General features: G+C 39.7%; 1 protein-coding gene across 34 annotated transcripts in view; it reads left to right on the top strand.

Moving 5' to 3' along the window:
* The window catches only part of rims2a (regulating synaptic membrane exocytosis 2a), a 122,293-nt gene extending 100,909 nt beyond the window's left edge, over positions 1-21,384 (top strand). For 22 of the 34 annotated variants that reach the window (XM_088307865.1, XM_088307862.1, XM_088307869.1 and 19 more), the window contains 7 exons: positions 365-604; positions 7,949-8,193; positions 17,502-17,643; positions 17,767-17,879; positions 18,353-18,454; positions 18,549-18,688; positions 18,778-21,384. In XM_088307865.1, the coding sequence (XP_088163991.1) occupies positions 365-604; positions 7,949-8,193; positions 17,502-17,643; positions 17,767-17,879; positions 18,353-18,454; positions 18,549-18,688; positions 18,778-18,981 (1,186 nt within the window). In that variant the 3' untranslated portion in view covers positions 18,982-21,384. Of the gene's footprint in view, positions 1-364; positions 605-7,948; positions 8,194-13,411; positions 15,663-17,501; positions 17,644-17,766; positions 17,880-18,352; positions 18,455-18,548; positions 18,689-18,777 lie in introns of those variants that run through there. The other 12 variants (XM_088307880.1, XM_088307881.1, XM_088307866.1 and 9 more) reach the window with 5 other exon arrangements.
* The last annotated feature ends 2,163 nt before the right edge of the window (positions 21,385-23,547 follow it).

Here is a 23,547-nt window from a genome sequence, read left to right as displayed (position 1 = left end):
CTCACCCCACTGAGTTCAGGTTTGGCTCTGTTGTAGAAAAAATCTTGAGCCAAACAGTTGAACTCTGCTTTTAAGCTGTGGGAGAAGCTTGTCCAAAACTTGTCATATTTGCCGAAATAATCAGAGCACATTGCATTATTTTGGTGTTTCTTGTGTCAGTTTAAAAGAAAAAAAAAAATCTCGCATGACACTGAGTAGTTCTGCATTTCCGTCTTTTGTTATTGCTCTGTCTGCTTTTGATCTTGGCTGCAATATTTCTGTGTGTTTGGCTTTAGTTTTGTCACTTGACACTTATCATGCTTTTTGTTTGGTTTTCTTTTCTGCTGTGCATGTGCTGCTGTCTTGCTTCTGTCGCCGTCTACAGCCATTTGCGATCAAGAAGCCAGTCGCGGGAGGGGGATGAGCATTTAGTTGAAGTACTAGAAGAGGAAGAGACAGGCAAGAGAGGTGGAGGTGAAGGGACACGGGGCAATAAAGAAGGGATCTTGCAGGGAGGGAGAAAGGGATCAGGGGACAAAGTAGACAAAGACAAGCAGCATCGTGAAGAAATGCTGATGAAAGAAGACGACTTGCACCAGAGGAGTATCTCAGAGACTGACCTCAGGTAACAAGCGTGGCAACCTCTGACTGCAGACTCCCACTAATCAATATAAACCTCAATTTGCCCTGTTGCCCATTTACTTTTATGTGACGCATCACCTTTGTGCATGCTTCCTTAATGATGTTGAAGCTATAATATAGACATGGACGACAAAACGGCTAAATAAATACGACAAAAAAATGCCCCATCATAATAAGTCAACCAGAGAGAAACCAATAGAGACGAGCATTTGGTGTTACTGGAATTCCCACAAAGCAACCACATCTGTATTACCGTAATATGTATTTGGGTTTGAAAGCTATCTACAGCTTGCAGTTGAAACGGATTCCAATTTGCTTCAGCCAAAGTTCAAATGGGGACGTTGGACTAAATATCCAACAATGTCCTAGAAATGATTTTTTTTTTGTGTGTCAGAGCAAGGACCTTAGTTATTTTGAGTACAGCACCATCAGCGATGGCCCCTTTATGCTGGTCACTTGAGAGTATTCCTATTTGACCGAAATAAAAGTCAAGTCCAAATTGGAACACATGTATTTATAGTACTAGAGAAAGGCTACAGGGTCCTCACTTTGACGTGGAATTCACGGCAGGAGCCACATTAGTTACACAAGTAATCCTCCTTGGACTTGAGCAAAACAAATTACGATAAAAGCAAAGCATCCCATTATGGCCTTTATGTGGCACCTGTGGCAGAAAGGCCGGTTGCAAAAACACATTTCAGAAAGAAGCAGACCAAGTTTGATATAGATAAGATATTTTCCCAAATTCAGAATAAATGGAAACGAGCAATATAGACAGCTGTCCTTTGTTTTTACTTGATGGCTGTGCTGTGTGTTGCTTCAGTGTGTATCTGTGCTGCTCAGCGTTTTGTCCTAATTCCTCCGTGTTACTGTGTGCCTGCCACTTCCATTTTCCACAACACTCCCCAACATTCCCCCAAATCACCCCAACTTCATTTCCAGCAATGCTACAGTCTTTATTATTGCCTGCCAGTTCACTTTCCGGAAAGAGTAAAAAAAAAACGTTTCTGAGGACATATTTCAAATTGAGTTAGGTCTTTTTGTTTTCAAACATAAATTCAATCGTTGAAAGTGAGCTGGATGAGCCTGCTTTTGAACAGACCGAAAACAGTGTCCTTCATGACAGCTACAGTATAAATTTGGGCACATTACGACAATTTGTGCTTTTTCAGAAATCACACAATATGTAGTCCATCTTTCATCACCATAGTAATTTGATTATTTGTTTTATTATGATACAATTTATACATACAGGACAAAACAAAAAGTAATAATAAAATAAAAATGTCAAAGAAAATTACCTGGGAAAGGTTTACAGATGGGTTTTTGGTTGTAAATCTGCACTTTTTCAGACAACCATTGCCAGCATGGTTAGACATTTCTCGCCTTTCAGATGATAATTTTTGGCCACCGAAGACTAATCCCGACACTGCCATTCATAAGGCAATTTGAGTTTTGCACTTATCAACTGCTATTTTTGCTCACCACATAGGTAAACTGCCCTAGCTCTCAAAGGTTTCAGGGGTGAATTCTCCAGCTGGTGTTGAAATTCTTCAGAAAATCCTACTAGTCTGGGGCAAAATGTGCTGCCCAGTCACAAATCTTGGTCTCCCCTTACAATGTCTAAGAACAAAAGGTTCCAATGTATTCCAAAGTGAACCCTGATCCAAATCCGACTGAAACGTGGTTTAAAGGAACCATTCAAATCTGAGATTAATACCTTGTGCATTTTTTCAGTTTATTTATTTATTTTTTTAATCAAATAATGTGTTATTCTCAATAAATTATAGTACACTAAACCCTTTGAAAGAATTTGGGTCATTTGAAACTGACTAAAATATATATTATATATAATATTTTGCGTCACTTTAATCCATTTATTAAACTCCACACTTTTGCTCCCAACTCTATACAATGTAGGGAACCAAAAAAGGTTGAACTTGAATGCCGTACCATGTCGCCGACACTATCAAATATTTACTGTATGCACAAAATGATACCTCACTCATTCAGAGGCTCAGGATCAATGTTTCAATTACTGAACTCAGCAAGAACTCTAAAGCAAGATATTGCTTACCTCAAATGCTAAAATGTTTGCTCATTGCTCAGCCATGCTCAAGCCATCAAAGCACTGAAGCAGAGTGATTCAACAGAAACATGGCTACAAGGTACATTTACTTGTGACTCATCCCCTATGTATTCAGGTCACAGTGTAAATACACATCGACTGCGCATTAAAAGGGCCTGCTCACATTGGCTTGGTGTGCAAACACCATAAGAGCCAAATGTGTTTTTTAGTCTTATGAGAACTTCTGTTTCACAGAGACACACTCACCTGCACGCCGACATGCACACTTGTGGTGTCCAGTTGTGTCCAAGATGAATTACGATTTCCATTTGCGCTTTTCACATTTATATTGCATCTCATCTTCTTGGAACCTGTTTCACCAATATTGTTGCCTTGGTAATGGTTCATCCATGTAAGAGTAAAGGTCCGTGTTCTCAAGGACAGGGGCTTATCATTACTTAAAGGAAGGAGGAAATGCTTACTACAACCCGAAACGTCTATCCACACCATTTCAACAACAACTGCTCTAATGAACAAAAGGGAAGTTATATTTCTAATGGGGATTATTAAGAGAAAAAAAAAGAATTAGACTATTTTTGAGACACAAATCTACATCAGCGCAGTTTTTTTTTTTTTTCCTCCTTTCATAGTGTTTCAAGCACCTTATTTTCACGACCACAAGGCGCACGGTATTAAAGGCGCAGTCTCAGTTGCAAGTGCTATTTCTCTATTTAACACATAAGGCTCACCGTAGTATTGGGCCCAGGCATGGTCAAACATACGCTATCTTAAAACATGCGGTAGCATGCGTGCACGCTAAAACTAGCGCATGTTAGTATGTTTTTAAAAAGGCAGTGGGAGAAAAAACGATTTTGGATGTACTTTATTGAAGTATTTGACATGCCCAGTTCCTTCTCATTATTGTCAGTTAGTCTCGTTGCCCTGCGGTTCCTCGCATGATGCTGGCTTTTCTTCAAGCTTGAACAACGGATCCCCAATTGCATTCACAAATTGTGGCGTAACTCGACAGGCACTCGCTCCCAGTCTTTGTAAATTTATGTTTGGCATCCATCATCCATTGCTCCCACGCAGCACTCAACTTAACTTTGAACGCCATTTACACCGATGTCCACCGAGTGAAGTTTTTTCGTCAAGTTTCCCGAATTGATGGCAAGCTCTGAGATCGTTTGCTGCACTTTATACCGATACCTACTTTACCGTCCTCTTTCACGTCCGCATGCTGTCACGTTTGCCTTTCCTCTAAATAAGCAGCGTGTTGGCAGGAAATGCTCCCAGTCTGTCAAGCAAAGCGCTCATCAAAGTCACACATTTAGAGATTTTGGAACTCAGTGCACATATAAGGAGCGCTACATTAGAAAACACCCCTCCATTTTGGAGAAAATCTAAGACTTTTAAGTGCACCTTACGATCGTGAAAATCCCATAGCAATTTTGATCCTTGACTATTGTCCAGTGGATTAGTGATACCAAGGTGGATTGCAGCATGTTTTTTCATCTTTGTGGTCCTGTATTTAAGAGGGCTTTGCACTTTGAATGGAAGGCAGACAAATATCCTGTATTATTGAGCTACAGACAATAAATTCAAGGTTCAGATAATTTGGAGGAACACAGCGACCACATAAGCCATGTTTTCTTAAACTTGCTCTTAGGGCAGAGCAACCAGCCAGTACTCCTAGGAAACCAGGTGAAGGCAGAGTTCAAAGGAGTTTTTGCATGTGGCTTCATAGAGTGGCTTGACTCCTTGTTGCTGGCTCCAAACTCCCAAATTGTATTGCTTAATAGACAATAGGTCAAAACATATTTTCTTAGCATAATATTTAAAGAAGTGGAAAAGTTCTCCCCGCCTGTGTCTCCTCGTCATGATTTCCTACAGCAGTGCCATTTCCGCATGCCTTCGAGACAGGTTATAAGCATTTTCGAGGCCCGACACAAAAGCACACATTAATGCTCGGCAACAGTATTTTTTTAAACGCTGAAATTAAACAGTTTTAGTTTCCTTTGGGAGCATGCTGCCATGTTGATGAGCAGATAGTGTTTACGAACATCTAAAAGAGGAACTGGAAATAATTGAGCTGGTCGAGATTTTGAGCCATAAGTCCCGTCCAGACTTTGGCATAAACCACATTAACTGGGCAGATTATTGTTCATTGCAGTTAATTAACTCATTTTGACCAGTGCTATATTGGCACAGTTAAACCAGAACAACATCCGTTTGAAATAGCTAGATACTTTTCTGTTCTTCATTATTAGCCTTACAGAATCAGCTTTGTTGGCAAAGTATGTTTGAAAAAAACATGAGACATTTATCTCTGGTCGTTTGAGCCAGTCTTGGGATTTACACTGGATATAAAATGTTTCCCAGGTTTTTGTGATATCAAAATGATAATAAATTCAAAACATTTTTCCACCACTAATGTGAACGTGTACAATGCAATATTTTTTTTTGTCATAATATGAGTGAAGCAAAAATAAACAACGAAAATAATGTGATTGCACACGTCTGCACACCTTCTTTAAACTGGAATGTGACTATCGTCCAAATTTACCCATTACATTCAAATTTAAAGGTGTGGTTCCATTCACGGACCGGTTTGGACACATGCATGCTTTTCGCGGACCGGCAACCATTTGCCAACTGTGGAAACGACTTTATTTTGCTTTTGAATTGGCAGTTTTAAATCAGTGATGCTGACAACTAAGATAATTATAGAGTAAGTCAACATTTTAACATTCATTTCAAACATGTAGAACTATCTAAAATAACACAGCGAATGTCAGAGATATTGAATATGCCGTCGAACGTAAACATGATTCTTTAAAGTCACATACAGCAGTAGCATTATTCCTACTTGCATGATCAAAAGAATTTTTAAGATTACGCCAAATTGTTGCCATTAGCTGTGCTTTCAGCTGCACAATTAGTCCTTGTTACTATTACTTTCTGTTTTTCTTACTCTTTCATTTATTGGCAGTTTCTGTTTACTTCAACTTGCAAACCAAAGGTAGAAGGAAAAACTGGAGCCTTAATGACTGTGTTTGCGCACATTTCGGCCACGTCTGATGTAGTAAATATGCTCAAATCCCGCAGCTGATTCATAATCATATAATCACACAGTCCTACGTATATTGCCCTTCGGAAGGGAACCACTGCGGTGGGGGGTTGTGGGGGCCTATTGCTCCGCAAAATCGCTCGATCTCTGTGCTCCCCGCTACCAAATGGGTCACGTCACTGGTTGGTACCACTGATTTAAAGCACTTCTGATCAATCCCAAATATTTTTTGGGATCTTCTAGGCTTTTCCTGATTTTTTTTTATTTAACTATGTATTGTTCTTTTGTTGGTTTGTTTTGTAGTGGAAACCTGAAGATTTTGTACACATTAATTGATCTTTGAATCTGTTAATAATTCCCTCCAACTCGTCAAAGAAAGCTCAGAAGGAAAACAGCCCCCGAGCATAATGCTGCCACCATGCATCACGCAAGATATGGTGTGATATTAGTGTTTTTTTGGGACTCATGGACAAAAAGTTCAACCTTCTTTTTGGGAGAATATAATATGGTGTGCACACTGTTTATTTTTACTTAACCTCTCAAATATTTTTTAATCAATTGATTAAAAGTTCATATGTTGCATATATATATATATATATATATATATATATATATATATATATATATATATATATATATATATAAATATATATAAATCACAAAATACTGTATTTTAACAGGTGTGAACACATTTTATATACAATGTGTGAGGCACAGTGTGTCTTGTTTTATTCACCCATTTATGTATTTTTCGTTGAACATGGCTGTGTGCTTGAAAGCTTCTGAACATGCTGCAGGGCCATGTTAGCCTTAGCCAATACTCCTCCAATTTTCCATTGAGTGCTTCTGAAATCTCCCGGCTCTATTAACTAATCCGCAGCACTGTGGCACGGCAACTATTCAATATTTATGTATAGAGGGTCGACTGATCCACAGCAGAACCCATCTGCACGGGCACTAACATAAACAGTTTTGAAACGCAGAGCGAGTCGCTGTATTGTCCACAGTGCGGACATCTGTCTTATTTCACCCGCAGCAGGAAACCAAAATGAGATCCTCAGTGCCAGTCCATACAGTTCCACAGACACATAGCGTGATAGGGATTAGCCTTTTTGCAGTGTGAATGATCTGAACATAGTGCATATTATATAATAGAGCAGATTTTGCAGAGCCCAGTTCAAGTAAGTGATAGAATTGATCATCAAACCACATGCGACTCCTTGAATTCTCTTCAAAAGATAGCAAAGGTTAAACATCATCAGTAGATCAAGGGTCGCTCATGTAATTCATCTCATCAGCGATGCAAACCCCAGGACACAAAGTATAATTTGTCTCTTAAAGATAACATAACTGGATGAGCTAAAATAAGATCTTAATTTGGGATGTGGCCTAGATAGGAAGCACTCGACTTGTGAAGCTAACTCTCATGGCAGACCAAAGTGCAGTTCAGTGTAAGATAAGAGAAGCGATATAAAACATGAATCGGCATTCACTATTATTTTCAACCTTTATGGTATGTGGATAAAGTGGCTATCACGTAAACCACATGATGTTGCTAGATTTTTTTCAAAATGCTGCAAGGTCATCTCAGGCTTTTTCAAGTTCTCCACTGAGTTTGGAATCAGCAGTTGGCAAAAACAACTAACCACAAACTTTACTCTACTTAGTGGTTGTCTTGAATCATTCAGATCACACATCTGCCACGTTTTCTCTTCAAGGTCGAGTTCCGCAGTGATTACTTTTTAAGCAGAGACGACAAATGCTGAATGTAGATATTCACACATGTTTCTGCTTTTATTTGAGCTTAGATTTAAAAATAAACCACTAGCCTCCCAAGTGCTGACCCTCCCAACGTGCAGCCTGTTGTTGAAAATGCTAATACGTGTCAAATTCACTTTACGTAGACAGTCGTTTAACATGCGGCTCCACTCTGACCCCGTCACTCATCTATACTGTAAGTCATGAATTCCTGTACCTGAACTCTGTCCTTTTCTCCTTTTTACCCCACACCTCCCAATCTCCTCTCACTCTCCTGTCATCTGCCCTTCTGCTTCCATCCTTCCCTTCACTTTCTGTCTCCCTCTTCTCTCTTATCACATCCCTTTCCGCTGGCCTCTTCCTGTCCTTTGGCCTGTTCTCTCTTCTCTGTTCTCTCCTGCCCCCCCCCTGTCAATGGTGGTGGCTGACAGTGACTTTGCATCCAAAATGAAAAACAGGCAGATGGGCTCGTCGGGTGGCGTGAATATGACGAAGAGCACCAGCATCAGCGGTGACATGTGTAACCTGGAAAAGACAGACGGCAGCCAGTCGGACACGGCGGTCGGCACGGTAGGCACTGACGACAAGAAGAGGCGCTCCAGCATTGGTGCCAAAATGCAGGCCATGGTTGGCATGTCGCGCAAGAGCCGGAGCACCTCACAGCTCAGCCAAACAGGTAGGGCACCGCCAAACATCCGCACAGATCTACAATATCTCCTCGTGTCTATCAATGTGCATCTGTCCTCTGGTCCTCTTGTCTTGTGTTGTTTTGTGTTTCTTACAGTCATATCTGTACTCTTGTTTTTATCCAGCGCTTCCCATTCCCAACTTTTTACTTAGGCAGGCTTTGGACTTGGCAAAGGCGAGATGAAGCCTACAACGTGACTTTTTCCTCATGTCTTCCTCTTTCCTCTAGGCTATGTCAACTCCTGGAAATTCCTCTCTTATTTCCTCTTTGCTTCTTATTATTATTGTAAACCTTATTCCTTTACGGCTTTCAAGGTTTCATGATTTATGCTGATGATGCCTGCTGCTTGTACAGTAATCACTTATCATTTTCTTCAGGAATTTGCGTCACAGTTGTTAGCGCTTTGTTTTTCTTTTTTCTGACATTGCTGTCAATCTTCTGATACTCATTTGAATATGCTGTTGGTATTTATACACGCCACCTCATATTGATTGTGTGTGTAGGTGTAAATGAGAGAATGTGTTCTGGCATTGTTGTTTTTATTGAAATTTCTTGGGATTTCTTTTTTATTTATTTATTTTTTTGGAACTAGTTCAGTTCTCTTTTGATAAAACTTGGTCAGGCTATAACAGTAGAATAATGGCTGGCACTGTTGCCTCACAGGACTATCGTGTAAAATTCCTGTGATGACTTTTGTTGGTTTTGTTTTATTCAAGCAATGGGGGCATAATGCATTTCATTCCTTGGCAGCAACCAACAGAGTGTGCTGTCTAAATGGCTGCTGTAGAAATCAAGAGAGTATCTGTAAACAGTAAGAGAGGACGTGTGGTTCCAGGATCATTTAGAACTTAAATAGCATGATGTTCCCCAGACTAGTGAAGGTCGGTATGTAAACATATGTGCACATGTGGTGTTATGATGTCCGCCTTGACTACATTACAGGGTTGAGAGATTAGTTCACAGTGAGAGCTGTGACTGTGAAGTTTGTCAACAGTTGAGGTGCGCTCAACTCAACTGGCTGCTTGTTTTAATATTGACCTATACCAATTAATATGAATGCCATAGCCATGTTGTTGAATATGGCACTGAAAGGTATTCCAAGAGATGTTAGTGATACGCAAGATCGGTGCTGTGAAATGTGAAATGATAGAGATGAATGCAAACAGTGTGGACGAAAGCAGCTCTACTGAAGAATGACGCCTGAACCTTCTCTGGCTGTAAGCTTTATCAAAAAAGAAGCCTGCTGTTAAATAGTCAGAGAGTACCTACCTTCCGGACCAAATCTGGAAGATGGTTGATAACAACTGTACTTTGTGAGATTCTGGAATTGAGAAGGCACCGCAAGGTTTTTACCACAACTTATATGTGTCTGATTGATGATTGTTGATTTGTAGGTGAGAAGAAGGATTTCTAAATAGATTTCTGAATGTCATAGCAAGCCAGCACATGAGGTTATCACTGGGAAAATAAATTTTCTCATATAGTCAGTGCCCGGGCCACAAGGGCTTGAGAAGCAATTCCAAAAGTGTGCTACGTGTGAGTGCGCTTTCTCTTGTGGTACACGAAAGAATCACTGAATTAAATACAATTAATATTCACAGCGTGTTAAACATGAAATATAATCGAACATATTGACGGCATTTAACTTGATTTTTTTTTTTGTTATATTTTTGTGTTGTCCGTGGTTGTTCCTTGGATAGCTAAATATATTTTTGCTTGCAATGTCTACAGATTGAACTGATGACATTGCAGCACAGAAATAGCCCCTTACTAACGAGTAGTTTAGTCTCGGAACACTTCAAGGTTAATTTTTGATTCTATTTGCATCTCACCTGCTAAATCATTTCATTTTAACCTTGAATGGTTTCTGCCCATGTCTCCTGTCAAAAATACACTACCGAAGCATCACCTGCCAATATCAATTGAGGCTTCGCCTAATGGCATTGATAATACACTAGACTCGAATGGAAGAGTGGACTCCAAATAGTTGTCTATGTGTATGTATGTAAGGAAAAGAAAAGCACTTCTATTAAACAACGTACTAACGCATTTCTCCAAAGAAGCAATTAGCTTGTCATAAAAAGTTGAGGTGTAGGTGTTAAACTAGCCTCATATCTCCGTACCTCCTCACCCATCTGAAGCTGCGAATGAACTTCCCGGATAGAAAGAAAAATATAAATATATATATATATATTTTTGTTGTAGCTGTCCAAAGAATTTGTGTCTTTAATCTTTTATGAAACGGTTCATATGGCTCTTTAGTTGCCGTAATTTGTCCCTGCTCACTTGCCGTATCGTGACGCACCACAACAGGCTGAATGTAGGAAACTAAATGTCGTCTAATGCGCAAAAACTGCCATCAATATTTACCAAAATGGATGTTGACTAATGGTTATGCTCACACCAACTTCTGAAAATATTAGAACGATCGCCAAAGTTTTCTGGATTCTAGGGCATTTTTGTCTTTATAGAGGTGCTTACTACAAAGCGTGCTCAAGAATATTGGTGACAATTGGTCGTATTTTTTTACATGAAGACTGTCATGGTGCGAACCCGGTCCAAAGAACTCCAGGCAAGCAATATAACAGCTTAACACACTAACATGGGAAGAACAAGCAAATTCCACACAGGTGGGCCTCCGACGAGAACTTAAAATTCCTTGACTGGGATGTAGGTGTGCTAACCACTACTTTACCATGCTTACCTGGATTACACATTTTTAACAATATTTAGAATAGCAAGAAAACATAAATAGAGCGCTAACAAATAATGGCGAGCATTGTGAAGATAAATCAAAGCCTAGTGACATGCACTTGAGCCACGCTATACCCTGGCTACAAGACGACCGTGCATGTGTTGTGACTATATATGAACTTCCAATTTTATATTTTTAGACTTCTAACCACAGACATAAAAAAAGCGACTTCCTCTTCCTTCATTCTCAAACTGTCAGTCAGTGAGGAAGTCTGATGAGACATGAGCAAAAGCCAGTGTGGTAAGTTCAGTCAAAAAGGCTGAGAATGTGATACTGCTTACATGCAATATTTGCATTTTCAATATGGGAACCTGACATAATTTTCATCTGTCCATCTAGATGTACAACAATTAATTAAACAACTAAATGATTATCAAATTCCGAATTATATTTGATAATCGATTAATCATTTAGAGACTTTGTTTCGTTGAAAATCGTCCAAATTATTGTACATATACCGGCCAGTAAATATTCTCTGATTGCTGTCGTCCTCCATAAAAGCAGACTCATTAGCTTTGTGTTGAATAAAAATAAGACAGTTGCACACATCAGCTTTTACTTTGGAAAACAATGATCAACATGTTCTGAAATGTTGACGACCAAACCAATAATTGAATCAAAATTGGTTAATGTTTGTGCATTTAACACACTGTCTTATTTTGGGAAAAAAAGGGATGGAATTTTTTCAGCTTTTTTTAATCAGTTCCTTGATTAATTGACAAATTTATTGACAGATTAATCGATGACCACAATAATTGTTAGTTGTAGCCCTTCATGCTATATAGAATGACATTAAATAAACCAGTCCAGATCTAAAAAAAAAAAATAGTGAACCTAAGCTACAAAAATTGTAATAACTTATACTAATTTCGTCATATGCTGTAAATGAAACTTTTTCAGTTTGCTATGCCATTAGACATGAAACCTGGCAATAGCAGAAGTAATGATGTAATTTAACTCCAAGTCTGCGTGTGCAAGCATACGCTCGCTAGTGCGTGTCTGTCTGATATCATACAAGTGAGTTCTGTTTAAAGTGTCCTCGTCCAGAGTTGCTTTGTGACGCTCAGCCTCGTCCCTGGCCTCATCAATCATGATGGTTTCTACACTGCACTTCTGGGATGTTACGCGCTTCCCGTATTGTGGTAGAACGGACAGAATTTTTTAGATTCCTCGCCTCTGAGGTGCTTATGATTTCCTGTCATGTTGTCACCATCCTTTTGGTTTTGACTGGAACCACGTCACACTGTGTGCTTTAATGGTTAACTTCTATTAGTTGTGAAACGGCAATGCAATTTTTTGTCCTAAAATTGAAGGTCCCCATATTTTTCCTTTGAACCAAAATTGAAGGTCTTAAACTAAAGTTATAAAGTCTAAGGGGGGAAAAAAACACCCAAAACTAACTTATACCGTATATTTATCTTCTGCCTCTGTTATAAATAATCTAGTGATTAACCTCAGAAACACAGAACACTTTGAAAACAGTAGTACCGTATTGGGTTAAATACGAGGTCATTGTAACTCTTAATGAGGTGAGCACATCTATTAGCAGTACATATTTGTAGCAGTTCTAATTACTTCGTAATCCCTGAGCCACGTGCCACGTTCACTATGTTTTTGTTTCCTTGAAACCTTGTAAAGCCCATCTCTCCTTCTGTCCATGTGCCGGCGTGCAGTAGGTGGATGGGTAAGAATAAACTACAGAAGTGCAAAAGTTGAAACCTCACGTGCTGGATGTTTTGTTTGAGTAATGCCATCTACTGCTTGCCACGTGTCCTTCGACGCACTTGGTGGGGGAGACCGAGACAGATGGGAGACTAATTGTTGTGTCTTTCTTGCTTGACTCCGATCGTTATTTTTTATTTTTTCTCACTGTTGTTGGAACAGTATGTTGCCCCTATTTCTTTCACTGCCTAATTTCAGTAACCGCTGTAGCCATCATTTAAGGCTAATGAAATATAATGCATCAAATTCATTAACCACAGTATTCCAAAGGAGGATACTGCAGAGCAGACTAATTATGTGAAACAATGGAAAAGGAACAGTTCAAAGGTTGAGGATAATTATGACTACATTCATTCGTGAATAATGTTAATCAAGCCTTACTTGACAGTTCCATTTTATTTATTTTCTCACCACTCATCATAGAAAACGTGCCAGTAAGATGGGAAACAAAATAAAGGGAACTTCAGTCACAGGATTAATACACTCCACAGCCCAGCCACGTGTATTGGAACAGTGAGTGCAGTTCCTTTTGGTGTTGCTCTAGACTGAAATTGTTTGATATCTGAGCATGAATGGGAAACAAGTGATGAAAAGTTCCACTTTTTTTTTTTTTTTTTACATCTGAAATGGTTACAAAACCTAAAAGATATCACCTTTTATCTGGAGCATATAAGCAAAAGTAGACTGAAATGTGTTTCGTTGTCCCGGTGGGACGTATTACATTGATCCAATCAATAGCTTGAATGTCCGTGCAATTTAAGCTTTGCCTGTAAAGAATGTTTTGTTTTCAGTAATCAGCATCAGAGCATAAACGAAAGTGCAGATGCTGCACAAGATGCAAACATCTCAATAGCAAGAAGTACAGAAAGGTTCCGGTTCGAGTTTTCTCTGTGGCAAAGTTGGTGAGACGGAGATCAAACTAAAAAAATTGGTAAAACAAGGGTTGCTCATGATTCCAAACATGCAAGCTCATCTGTGAAGTTGTGGTGATAATGGCTTCCTTTGGGACTGGCACACTCATTTTCATTGATGACATCACAACACAGGACGGCAGAGGCAAAATGAACTCAGAAATCTACACGACCATTTTGTCAAACTTTAGGAAAGATGCAACAAAAGTGACTGTGAGATCATTCATTAAGTAACAATCTTATAATCCCAATATGTCAGCAAAACAACAAAGAGGTTTTGGTCATGAAGGGAAAGAAGTGGAAGGATTCAAAGTGCCTGGTCAATCTCCAGGCATAGACCCTATTGAGCTTGTGTTTTACTTGCTAAAGAGGATACTGAAGGGATCCATCACCCTAACCTCCACCCAAAGAAAAAAAAAACAGAGGCCGCAGTGAAATCCTGGAAAAGCATCGCATTGGAAGAATGAGTTTACCCTGAATGAAGAAGTCATTGATTCACAGCCTATTTTAAAGTCTCTGTTCCAATACTTTTGCCCACTTACAATTGAGACTTTTGAGAGGAACATGGCTAAAGGCAAAATGGCATGGCATGGATTCCAGGAGAATCTTTCCACTTTCAGCACATCAAGGTGTTGTCATAGTCCGTTCAGAACTCCATCCAGTATCTCAACGGGAACTGAAGTAGAGGACTGTCAGACCGATTATTTCCAACCGCCGGAGAAGCTTAAGAGCAAGCAAAGTGCACAGTGTTGTTCTTACAGTGAGCAATCTAGAGCTTGGGTGCAAGTGGAGACGCCTTCACAAAAGAAGAGGAGCCATTAAATATGACCCAATTATTGTTATTGTAACGTTCGTCTGTTTTGTCCAACTTCCCGCAGATGTGCAAGTGTAGCGTCGTGCTGACCCAGATGAAACCTTAAGTGGCACACTTGTGGGAATAGGTTGCTGCATCTCATAGGACAACGTTTGCGAAGGAGCTTCGTGAAGGCATGTTTTGAGTTCAAGCTGTATGAATGCAGACCGATGTGTTGACGAAACAGAATCAATCGGCTTCAGTTGAGAAATGTGTCTCAGAAGGGTGATAAGGTTTGGATATGTTTGGCACTAATTCAAATAGAGTGAAGCAGAATGTTTTTGGTGCTAATGTGGTATACGGTTAATCTAGGGAAACTGAACAAGAGGCCATTGATGGATGCTAGATGACGTTTTTAGGTTGAGCATGTGAATGTGATCCTCTTTCAGGATTTCTCATTTTGTGCAAACTGAATTCCTCCTAAGTCAACACAGCTGTGTTATGGTTGCTAATGGGAGGCAGAACAATAAAAGAAGCCGAATCTGGCACGTGCAATTGGCGTGGCTGTTATGTGGCAAGGCAGCTGGCAGGCAGAGTGACAGCTTGTTTTCACTGGCCGCTGTGCGTAGCATGAAGATCGGCGGGGGATTGTCATACCAGGGATGGAAAAAAATAGTGATGAATATGAATGAAAATGGCAATGATGAAGAACACAAAGAAACAAAAAGGTGAGCAGTGGGAAATAATATGTAAATGGAGAAAGCAAGGTAATTCAGTTCTTTTGGAAAAAAAAAAGACTAGAAGTGAGCTTTCTATGTATCTCTGGGTAGCGAGCTTCTTCTCCCATACTGTCAGCTCAGGTTTAAGAAGACTCGCCCTCTGATTGGTGGAGCGAGAATCAACTCTCTTCCCTCCCCCCAAGAAAAAAAGAGGTGCTGCAGGCAGCATCGGGCACACAGCAGCACAAGTCTCAGCCACTGAGGCAACATCCACATCTCACCCTGAGAGGCACCCACAGACAGACTAGCCGACACCAGAGATCCATTTGCCAAACAAATTAGAGCAGTTGAATTTTGAAGCCGAACCCCCCGATCAATCTATTTGTCGCATTGAGGACGAGTGCTAGCCACCATGGGCAGGCAGGGGCATGATTCCTCTGCTCCGGCTGCTGGGATGCGTATACAACGCTCCCAGAGTAAGCTGAGCTTGTCTGCGTCCTTTGAAGCATTGGCAGTCTACTTCCCCTGCATGAACTCCTTCGACGAAGATGATGGAGGTAAGACGATGCAGTGCTTTGGGGGCCGGGGGTCGTGTGTAGGGTTAGCTTGTTACGTTTCTGTTAACATTTTGCCGTGGCTGTGCCGACATGGAATTCTGGTCATCATTCAGGCTATCAAGTTGCAATGAAATATCCTGCTAATGGAAAACAGTGATTTAGTACATGCAATGAGCGACTGCCTCGAATTTACGATGTGGTAGAGAGCCAGCAAGAGCACAGAGGATTTATACTTTTCACATTTTAATATATTTATAAATGCAGAACACATGCATTAATCACTTTCAAAATATGGAAGTAACTCATTTACCAACACCGTAATGGCTTTTTAGTCCGTGTTATGTGTTCGGGTTCGGGTCATCTTGAAACATGCTGCAGAGATGTCTTGCTGTGTCATCAAACAGGTGACACGCAATTATGTTTGTGCAATGTCTCCATACTAGTTCACTGATTATCAAAAACATGTTTTAGTTTCAAACTTCACAACTTTGAAACTAAATCTCTGTCATATGCGCTTCTGTTTAGCTCCAGAATTGCATTTTGTCAAATTAGTTCAAAGCAAGATAATTCCCATGAATTACTGGGGCCTTGTTGGAGCTTTTATGTGTAATAAAATAAGACAATGAATATACAAATGAATAAATAAATAAAAATATATATTCAAAATGCGCCTATGCATTGTGCCTGGTAACTTGCCCTTTTTGTGCTCCAATAATATTCACATATTTATGTCAAAGGTGACTTGTGACTGTTATCCACGGTTGTCACAAAATGTGTCATGTATTTAAAATGTGTTCATGGTGAGCATGTTTGCAAGCAAATTCCAAACTTTTCAATAGTTGTTGTATTTCGCAACTATTCGAGTTATTATTTTTCATCCTGCCAATCTCATCCTGAGCATTTGTAATGGGTCTGCTTTTGTGTTGATAGCGTTTTTGCTAATTCAGTCAACGCTGTATGAAGCAATCATGTGCTGTAGCAATTCAGAATTCTAAAGCAGGAGCTGGAAAAAAAAATATGCAGAACACGTCATTCAGTCTGTGTCCTTGTTCATGTCATGATTGTTGATTCAATACACACAAACATTGCCGTGCCATCACAGAGAATATTACTATTTACAAATAGTGCTCATTGATGACATCCAGCGAGACGACGTTACATTTCTCTCACTTTTGCTCCGATTGAAAGTTGCAGATAGCAGGAAGTAATAGGAGAGCTGAATCACAGAGATTTCAAGGCTAAATGGCTTCACATCTGTTTCCGCACGTGCGTAATAGCGTACATCGTATCGGACACGTGGGTAGTGAGCCCATTCTGAGGCGGAGGAGGATATTCGTGTACACAAATCAACGATTTAATACGCTTTGTGTGTATTATATATATATATATATATATATATATATATATATATACATACATACAGAATTTGAGCACTAACTAGTTGTATGTTCATCTTAGTTGAGCTCTATCTGACCCAGGTTCAACCATGCAAGCCAAGAGATGTGAGCATATGAGAGTTTTGCTGGCTGATGGAAGCAGTCAACTGTCATGTTTGATCAGCCAGACAAGGCAGATGTCGGATATTTGTATGTGGAGAAGCTCAGAGATATTCCGGTGTGACATCAAGCATCGCTTTTCTCCTTTTTTTTTTTTTTTTTTTTTAAAGTTGGTGCATTCGCCAAAGCAGATGATGCTGTCTCTGATTTAAGGATCTGTGTGTGTTCATGAAAGTGTCTTTGGTGTGGAGTTGTGCATTACTGCAGCATTCAATGCCAAAAAATGACTGAGCGTCTGTCTGACTCTTTTTTTCTCTGATGTTGTCTTTTATTGTGTGTGCAGAAGCAGGAGGCAAGAAGTTGCGCAGCACTATCCAGAGGAGCACAGAGACGGGCCTGGCAGTGGAAATGAGGAGCAGGATGACTCGCCAGGCCAGCCGAGAATCCACAGACGGCAGCATGAACAGCTACAGCTCCGAGGGAAAGTAAGCAGACAACGCGTTAACTTGCGAGTATCTTGACTTAATCTAGCTGCTTCCCTCGTGTTATTTGACATGGCTATACAATATGTTTGTCTCCATGGTAACAAGTGTGTCTTTGCGCTATAGTCTCATCTTCCCTGGTGTGAGGCTGTCCTCAGAAGCCCAGTTTAGCGACTTCCTGGACGGACTCGGGCCAGCCCAGCTCGTCGGACGACAGACGCTGGCTACACCGCCAATGGGTAAACTTGACAATCCTCCTTTTTCGGAAGTTTAGGAACATTTGGGATTATTATAGGCTGGGCCGATTATTCGCACCAAATATTTGCCTTTTTCTTTTTTTTCTTTTTTTCTTTTTTAATTAATCTGATGGCCGATAATAAATATATTTAAGACTGTGTTAACTTCAGGGAACTATTTAATTGAGTTTTCAAGACATTTCAGACATGCTGCTGACCAAGGGAGCTCGCAAAGATGTAGAATGTATGAAAAAAAATGAATAAAAAAACTTGCAAACCTGTAAAATAAACATACACTTAAAGACATTTCAACAAAGTTAGGAGATGATTTATTGTATTTTTTTTTTTCCTGACTAATAATCGGTGTCGGTATCGGCCGTGGAAAAAAACATCAGTCTATCTCAAATTTGGAGGGGCACTCTGCTCCCGATGCTTTTATCTATCTTTTAAATGTAAATTTTTTATATGTTCTTAAGGTGACATCCAAATCGGCATGGTGGAGAAGAAAGGAGCACTGGAGGTGGAGGTCATAAGAGCTCGTGGCCTTGTAGGAAAACCAAGTTCCAAGGCACTGCCAGGTAATAGCCGCCTCATTCACACATAACGCGTCATGCTGACAAATAATGACGACATTTTAAAAAAGTGACACGTTGTCTATGCCTTTCCTCCCAGCACCATATGTTAAGGTCTACCTTTTGGAAAATGGTGTCTGCATCGCCAAAAAGAAAACAAAAGTAGCAAGAAAAACCTTGGATCCTCTTTACCAGCAGCAACTGCCGTTTGAGGAGAGCCCCGGGGGGAAAGTTTTACAGGTGAGAAGCGCAAAAGACCAAAGTGCAAATCCATATACTGGACTCATCCTATCGGTTTGTCTAACGTATATTTCATGGCTTCTTTGTAGGTGATTGTTTGGGGCGACTATGGACGCATGGACCATAAATCATTCATGGGAGCGGTTCAGATACTGTTAGACGAGCTGGACCTGTCCAACATGGTGATTGGCTGGTTCAAGCTCTTTCCTCCCTCCTCGCTGGTGGACCCAACTCTCGCCCCCCTGACAAGAAGAGCTTCCCAGTCCTCACTGGACAGTTTCTCACGGTCATAGCAGCGTGCGGACTGATAGCATTTGTTGTAGCAGCCAGTGTTGCGATGACAGGTCACGCCCCCCGGTTACACTGCATGCTTGATGTTGTGTCTTCTGAGCCTGTTTCTAGGGGTGCAAATGTGATCCTGTGTTTTGAGCAAAAACGTTGCACACGTGGTGCAAAGCAGCGAAGCGCATCGCGAACGCCTGGCGGCCAGAATCGCCGGGCGATGTTGTTCTTGCTGTTGGAAGGAAACTGGAATGAACTCCTTAGCACGAGGAATCTGTCATTTCCAGGTTTTCATCCAATTCGAAGCCATGGGGGTCAGTACTGGGAACCGTGAAACGAGTTCTATGGAAACCCTCTTTCGAATGAAAAATAAATGTTTGGCTTTGATTTCCATTTTTGGGGGGTTTGTTTTTATTAGTTTCTTTTTCCTGTTGTAGTTTTTTTTGTCTGAAGGGGGTGACAGTGGTTTTTACCACCAGATGCTTGGTCATGCCCCGCCAATTGGCCGAGCTGGAGGTGAGGTTTTTGGAGACCACTACATAGGGTGAGGCTTGTCCCAGCTTGAATCCACACTCCCCCAAATCCTAAAAGAAAATAGCCTGCAGAATGTCGGTTTATGTGCTCAACCAAACTGTGCTGGAAATTCACCTGACAGCAGTAATCAGCAGTAATGTTGCAGTGGCTACAAATCACCAAGAATGAGTAATCAAAACCCCAGTGAAAAGATGTGCAATCTACCATCTTTGTTTAGGTCTTTCTCTTTTGATATACAGTATTGTATGAAAAATACCTGAGAAAAATATATTTTCCCTTTTTCATTAATTTGCATGAATACAAATTTAGCTGAGTACTAAAGAATACTTCTTTTTTTTTCTTGAGGCTGAACCTTGCAAAAAGATGAAGAAAAAGAAATAAAAGAGATCAGCCATTTCCAACAATTTTATATTATTTTTAAAGATACATTTCACTAGTGCATGGTTTTTAAGGGGAGTGAATGCAGCACCAGGAGTAAGAGAAAAGTCGTTGTTTATCAGTCTTTAGACCATTCATGAGTCAGTAAGATAATGGAAACAAAAGGAACATTTTGGAGTACTGTATTTAACAGATAATGTTTTATGACAAAAAAAATACGACAATGATAATGACAATAAATGTAAATGACTTATTTCATCGTGAAAAGGCTCAGATAACGATTATGTGAAAATTGTACATGTTTCTCTTTTTATTCCTTCTCCCAGGGTACTTCACATTGTACTGCTCATTTCTACCAATGTCCCCTGGTAGTGTCCGGATTTGGTCCGGTCCCGATCTGGTTATTTTACAGTTCCGTATTGTTTTGGTATGCAATTTAGTTCAAATTTGATTTCTTTAACAAGCATGTTGAAAAGGATTCTCTGCAACATGGCTTGGGCACACCTTAAAGTAACTCAGCATGTTTTGATATAAGATGATATTTGGAATTTTTGCAGTTTCTTGTACAGTGCATGTCAACGTCATTCATTTTTCTCCCTCACTTTTAACTTCAATGCTACACTAAATTGAGTTTTCAGTCATCCAATGACCAATGATTGAAGTTTTTAACAAAACATTCCACTACCCAGGTCATATTTTCTTTGAGGATATTGAGGAAAAAAAAGAGAGGAGGAAAATATTTTCTACTTAATGGGGTTGAAATGTTGTGATTACAAGTGTATTTTATTTCAGTATTGTTGACAAACATGCAAAAATATACTGTATTGGTACAGCAAAAAGTCTATACGTAATCAAGAGGCAGCAAACCTGCAAAAAGAAGATGTGTTGCTGGAGTTCAATACAAGCACTGTTTATGAGATGAGCTAATTACAAGTTCAAAAAATATGGAATATTGCCACAGAAAATGTGTTTTCTTTTTTTCTTGTTTTAATGAAAATGACATTTGATTTCGTATATTTTTGTTAGTTTTCTTTCAAAAGCCAAGACCTGATTATGTTTTATTTTCTATTTTTAGTAATAATAAAAACGTCTCATGTCTGGGAGGTTCATGAACCGTATAGCTGCAGTATGTCTGAATGAAAATGAACCGGGGCATTATTCCTTTTCCACATGGAGATAACGAATTTTAATGTCCAAGGATTTATTTTTTTCGCTGTAACAGTCTGCAGTATATATTTTACTTTTTTTGATTTCCATTGTACATACATACATAGATGTCAGATTTTAAATAAACACAATACCGTGATGACACTCTTCTGGAGCAGGAAAAATGCCTCACATGATGAAAAAGACATGTTATTTATCCTTTTGAATGCCTTTTAAGTTTCTCTTTTTTTTGTGCAATGTGTTAAAGCCAAGGCTATGTCTTGGTTAAGTATGGTTGAGTACAGAGATTTATGTAAGTTATTTTTCAAATTAAAAATAAAAAAATGATATTACACCAGTGCTGCGTATTGTGTGAATGTTGGTTTCAGCACAGACACGTACCATACACTCACTTGAAGGGACACTTGGATGGGCTGAACATTAGCACTTATATAATAGGTCTGTATGTATGACTTAGATCAGTATTCAGTCGACTCCGTAGTGATTTAAAGGCTTTTTGGCGATGATATTTACGTCAAATTGGCACGCCCGCTTTTGGAGCTAGGCTTATGTTTTTCCATCAGCGCATGTCCACAACACATTGAACATTGTAATATAGTTTGGTTTGTCACGTGTTGCCTGAAACGGTCGGTGACCAATCGCCACCAAAATTCAAATGCACATTATTCTTGTCCACTTCAACGTGTGAAAGTGTTCTGAACAATAGTTTGGATTTATTGACATCAGACTTACACAGGAATGAAGCAGAATGCGCACACGAACCCTTGTGGCAACTGGTTCTGGTTTTCAGACATTAAGCTATGTTTTGTCAAGTCTAAAGAGGCAGTCAGGCATGGAAACCCCCACCCTCCATCTCCTCCAGCGGCTAACCTTAGCCGCGACGGTGGTGTTGAAAATAATAGCACTTCTCAAGGCTGCAATTAGCTTTTGGCCTCTTGGATTTGTGTTGGTCTTAATAGCATAAAATGAGCACATGTAGCTAATGGCATTTGCTGTTGATTCTTGTATTATAACCTACATAGTGTTAAAGTGTTTGAAGAGGAGCGAGCAGCGCTAGGAGTCAACTTTGTATTGTTGCTGCCATCAGCTAAGTGGCTCACGTGACTTAAAATAACTTTAGAGGCCTTTGGTGCAAACATGGCAAATATACAAAAAGTTGACCTGACGTCTGTCATAATGGACTGCTAATACTACTATCACTATGGATTACTCACATGGCTAGCCTCATGTCGTTCATATCTCATGCCCAGCTTTGGGGAGCTCGTGTCGTAAATTTGTTGTGTCCCAGAAGCCAAGACAATGTCAGTTTGAAGACATTAGAGAAAATAAATATTCTGAATTAATTCCTCAGCGTTTGAAAAGCCAAAGAAGACACTGTAAATCTGCCTACTCGCATGTTCCAGCGACTTCCCCAAGAAGTTAGCAGAGTTAAATAGCATGATTTGTAACCTACTGGCAGGATTATTGCATTCCTCAGCATCGGGCTTCTCTAGATTCTTCTCAGATGGTCCTGAATTCTGCCACGCACGTGAGCAGTCACCACTGGATTAAAGAAGTCAAAGCAATTTAATATCTCTCTAGGACGCTGCGCTCTCATCTCTTTCTCAACAAGTAGTTTTGGCTACCTTCTATTTCACAGTCATGTTTTGCCGTGAGCCATTTGTGATCATTACGAAATATTTATTAGTCTCTTTACAAGCAGACAACCAGACATGGAAAATAATATTCAAAGACAAAATGCATGTGTGAGTGGGAGTGGGTTTGGGAAGAAAATAAACTTGCACTGTGTACTGCATGCCACAGTGTGTGTGTCCTTGCTTTCATTTGAGCAAAAGCACAGTATTGGTTTAGCCAAGAATACATTGAGCCTGTTGATTTTCTCGCATGGAATAAAATGGCCCTCATTAGGTAATAACATTTTTTTTAGGTACATGTTAAATCGGACGCAATAGTATCAATATTGCATGTTGTGCATATATATATATATATATATATATATATATATATATATATATATATATATATAGAGAGAGAGAGAGAGAGAGAGAGAGAGAGAGAGAGAGAGAGAGAGAGAGAGATAGAGAGAGAGAGAGAGAGAGAGAGAGAGAGAGAGAGATACATTTACTCTGTTAAAATCAATTTAGTACTCTTGGGCTTTATTATGTTTTCATTTTTGGTAATGTCAGGAAGTTTTATTATGCTGCCTTCTGTGCTTCAGCGAGTAAATACATTCAGTCAATCAATCAAGCAATCAATAAATCAATCAATCCCGACTTCGAAATGATACACATCTTTTTAAAGCAAAATTGACAAAAATACAAATGTCATTGCACACGTCCACATCAAACTCATCCTTTTTGCTTCCTTCTTTTTTCATTTGACAACAAAATGACTGTACAGTGTTGTGACGAATGACTGTGGTTTGTCGCCACATCCTGTTCCAGCTTTATTTAAGGCCACAGCAAGCAACACAGTCATAATAATAGATGCATGTTTGC

Source organism: Idiotropiscis lumnitzeri, chromosome 10, assembly GCF_059441095.1.
Source record: "Idiotropiscis lumnitzeri isolate Australia: NSW breed Sydney's pygmy pipehorse chromosome 10, RoL_Ilum_1.0, whole genome shotgun sequence".
NCBI lineage: Eukaryota > Metazoa > Chordata > Actinopteri > Syngnathiformes > Syngnathidae > Idiotropiscis > Idiotropiscis lumnitzeri.
This window is presented reverse-complemented; position numbering and strand designations above follow the sequence as displayed.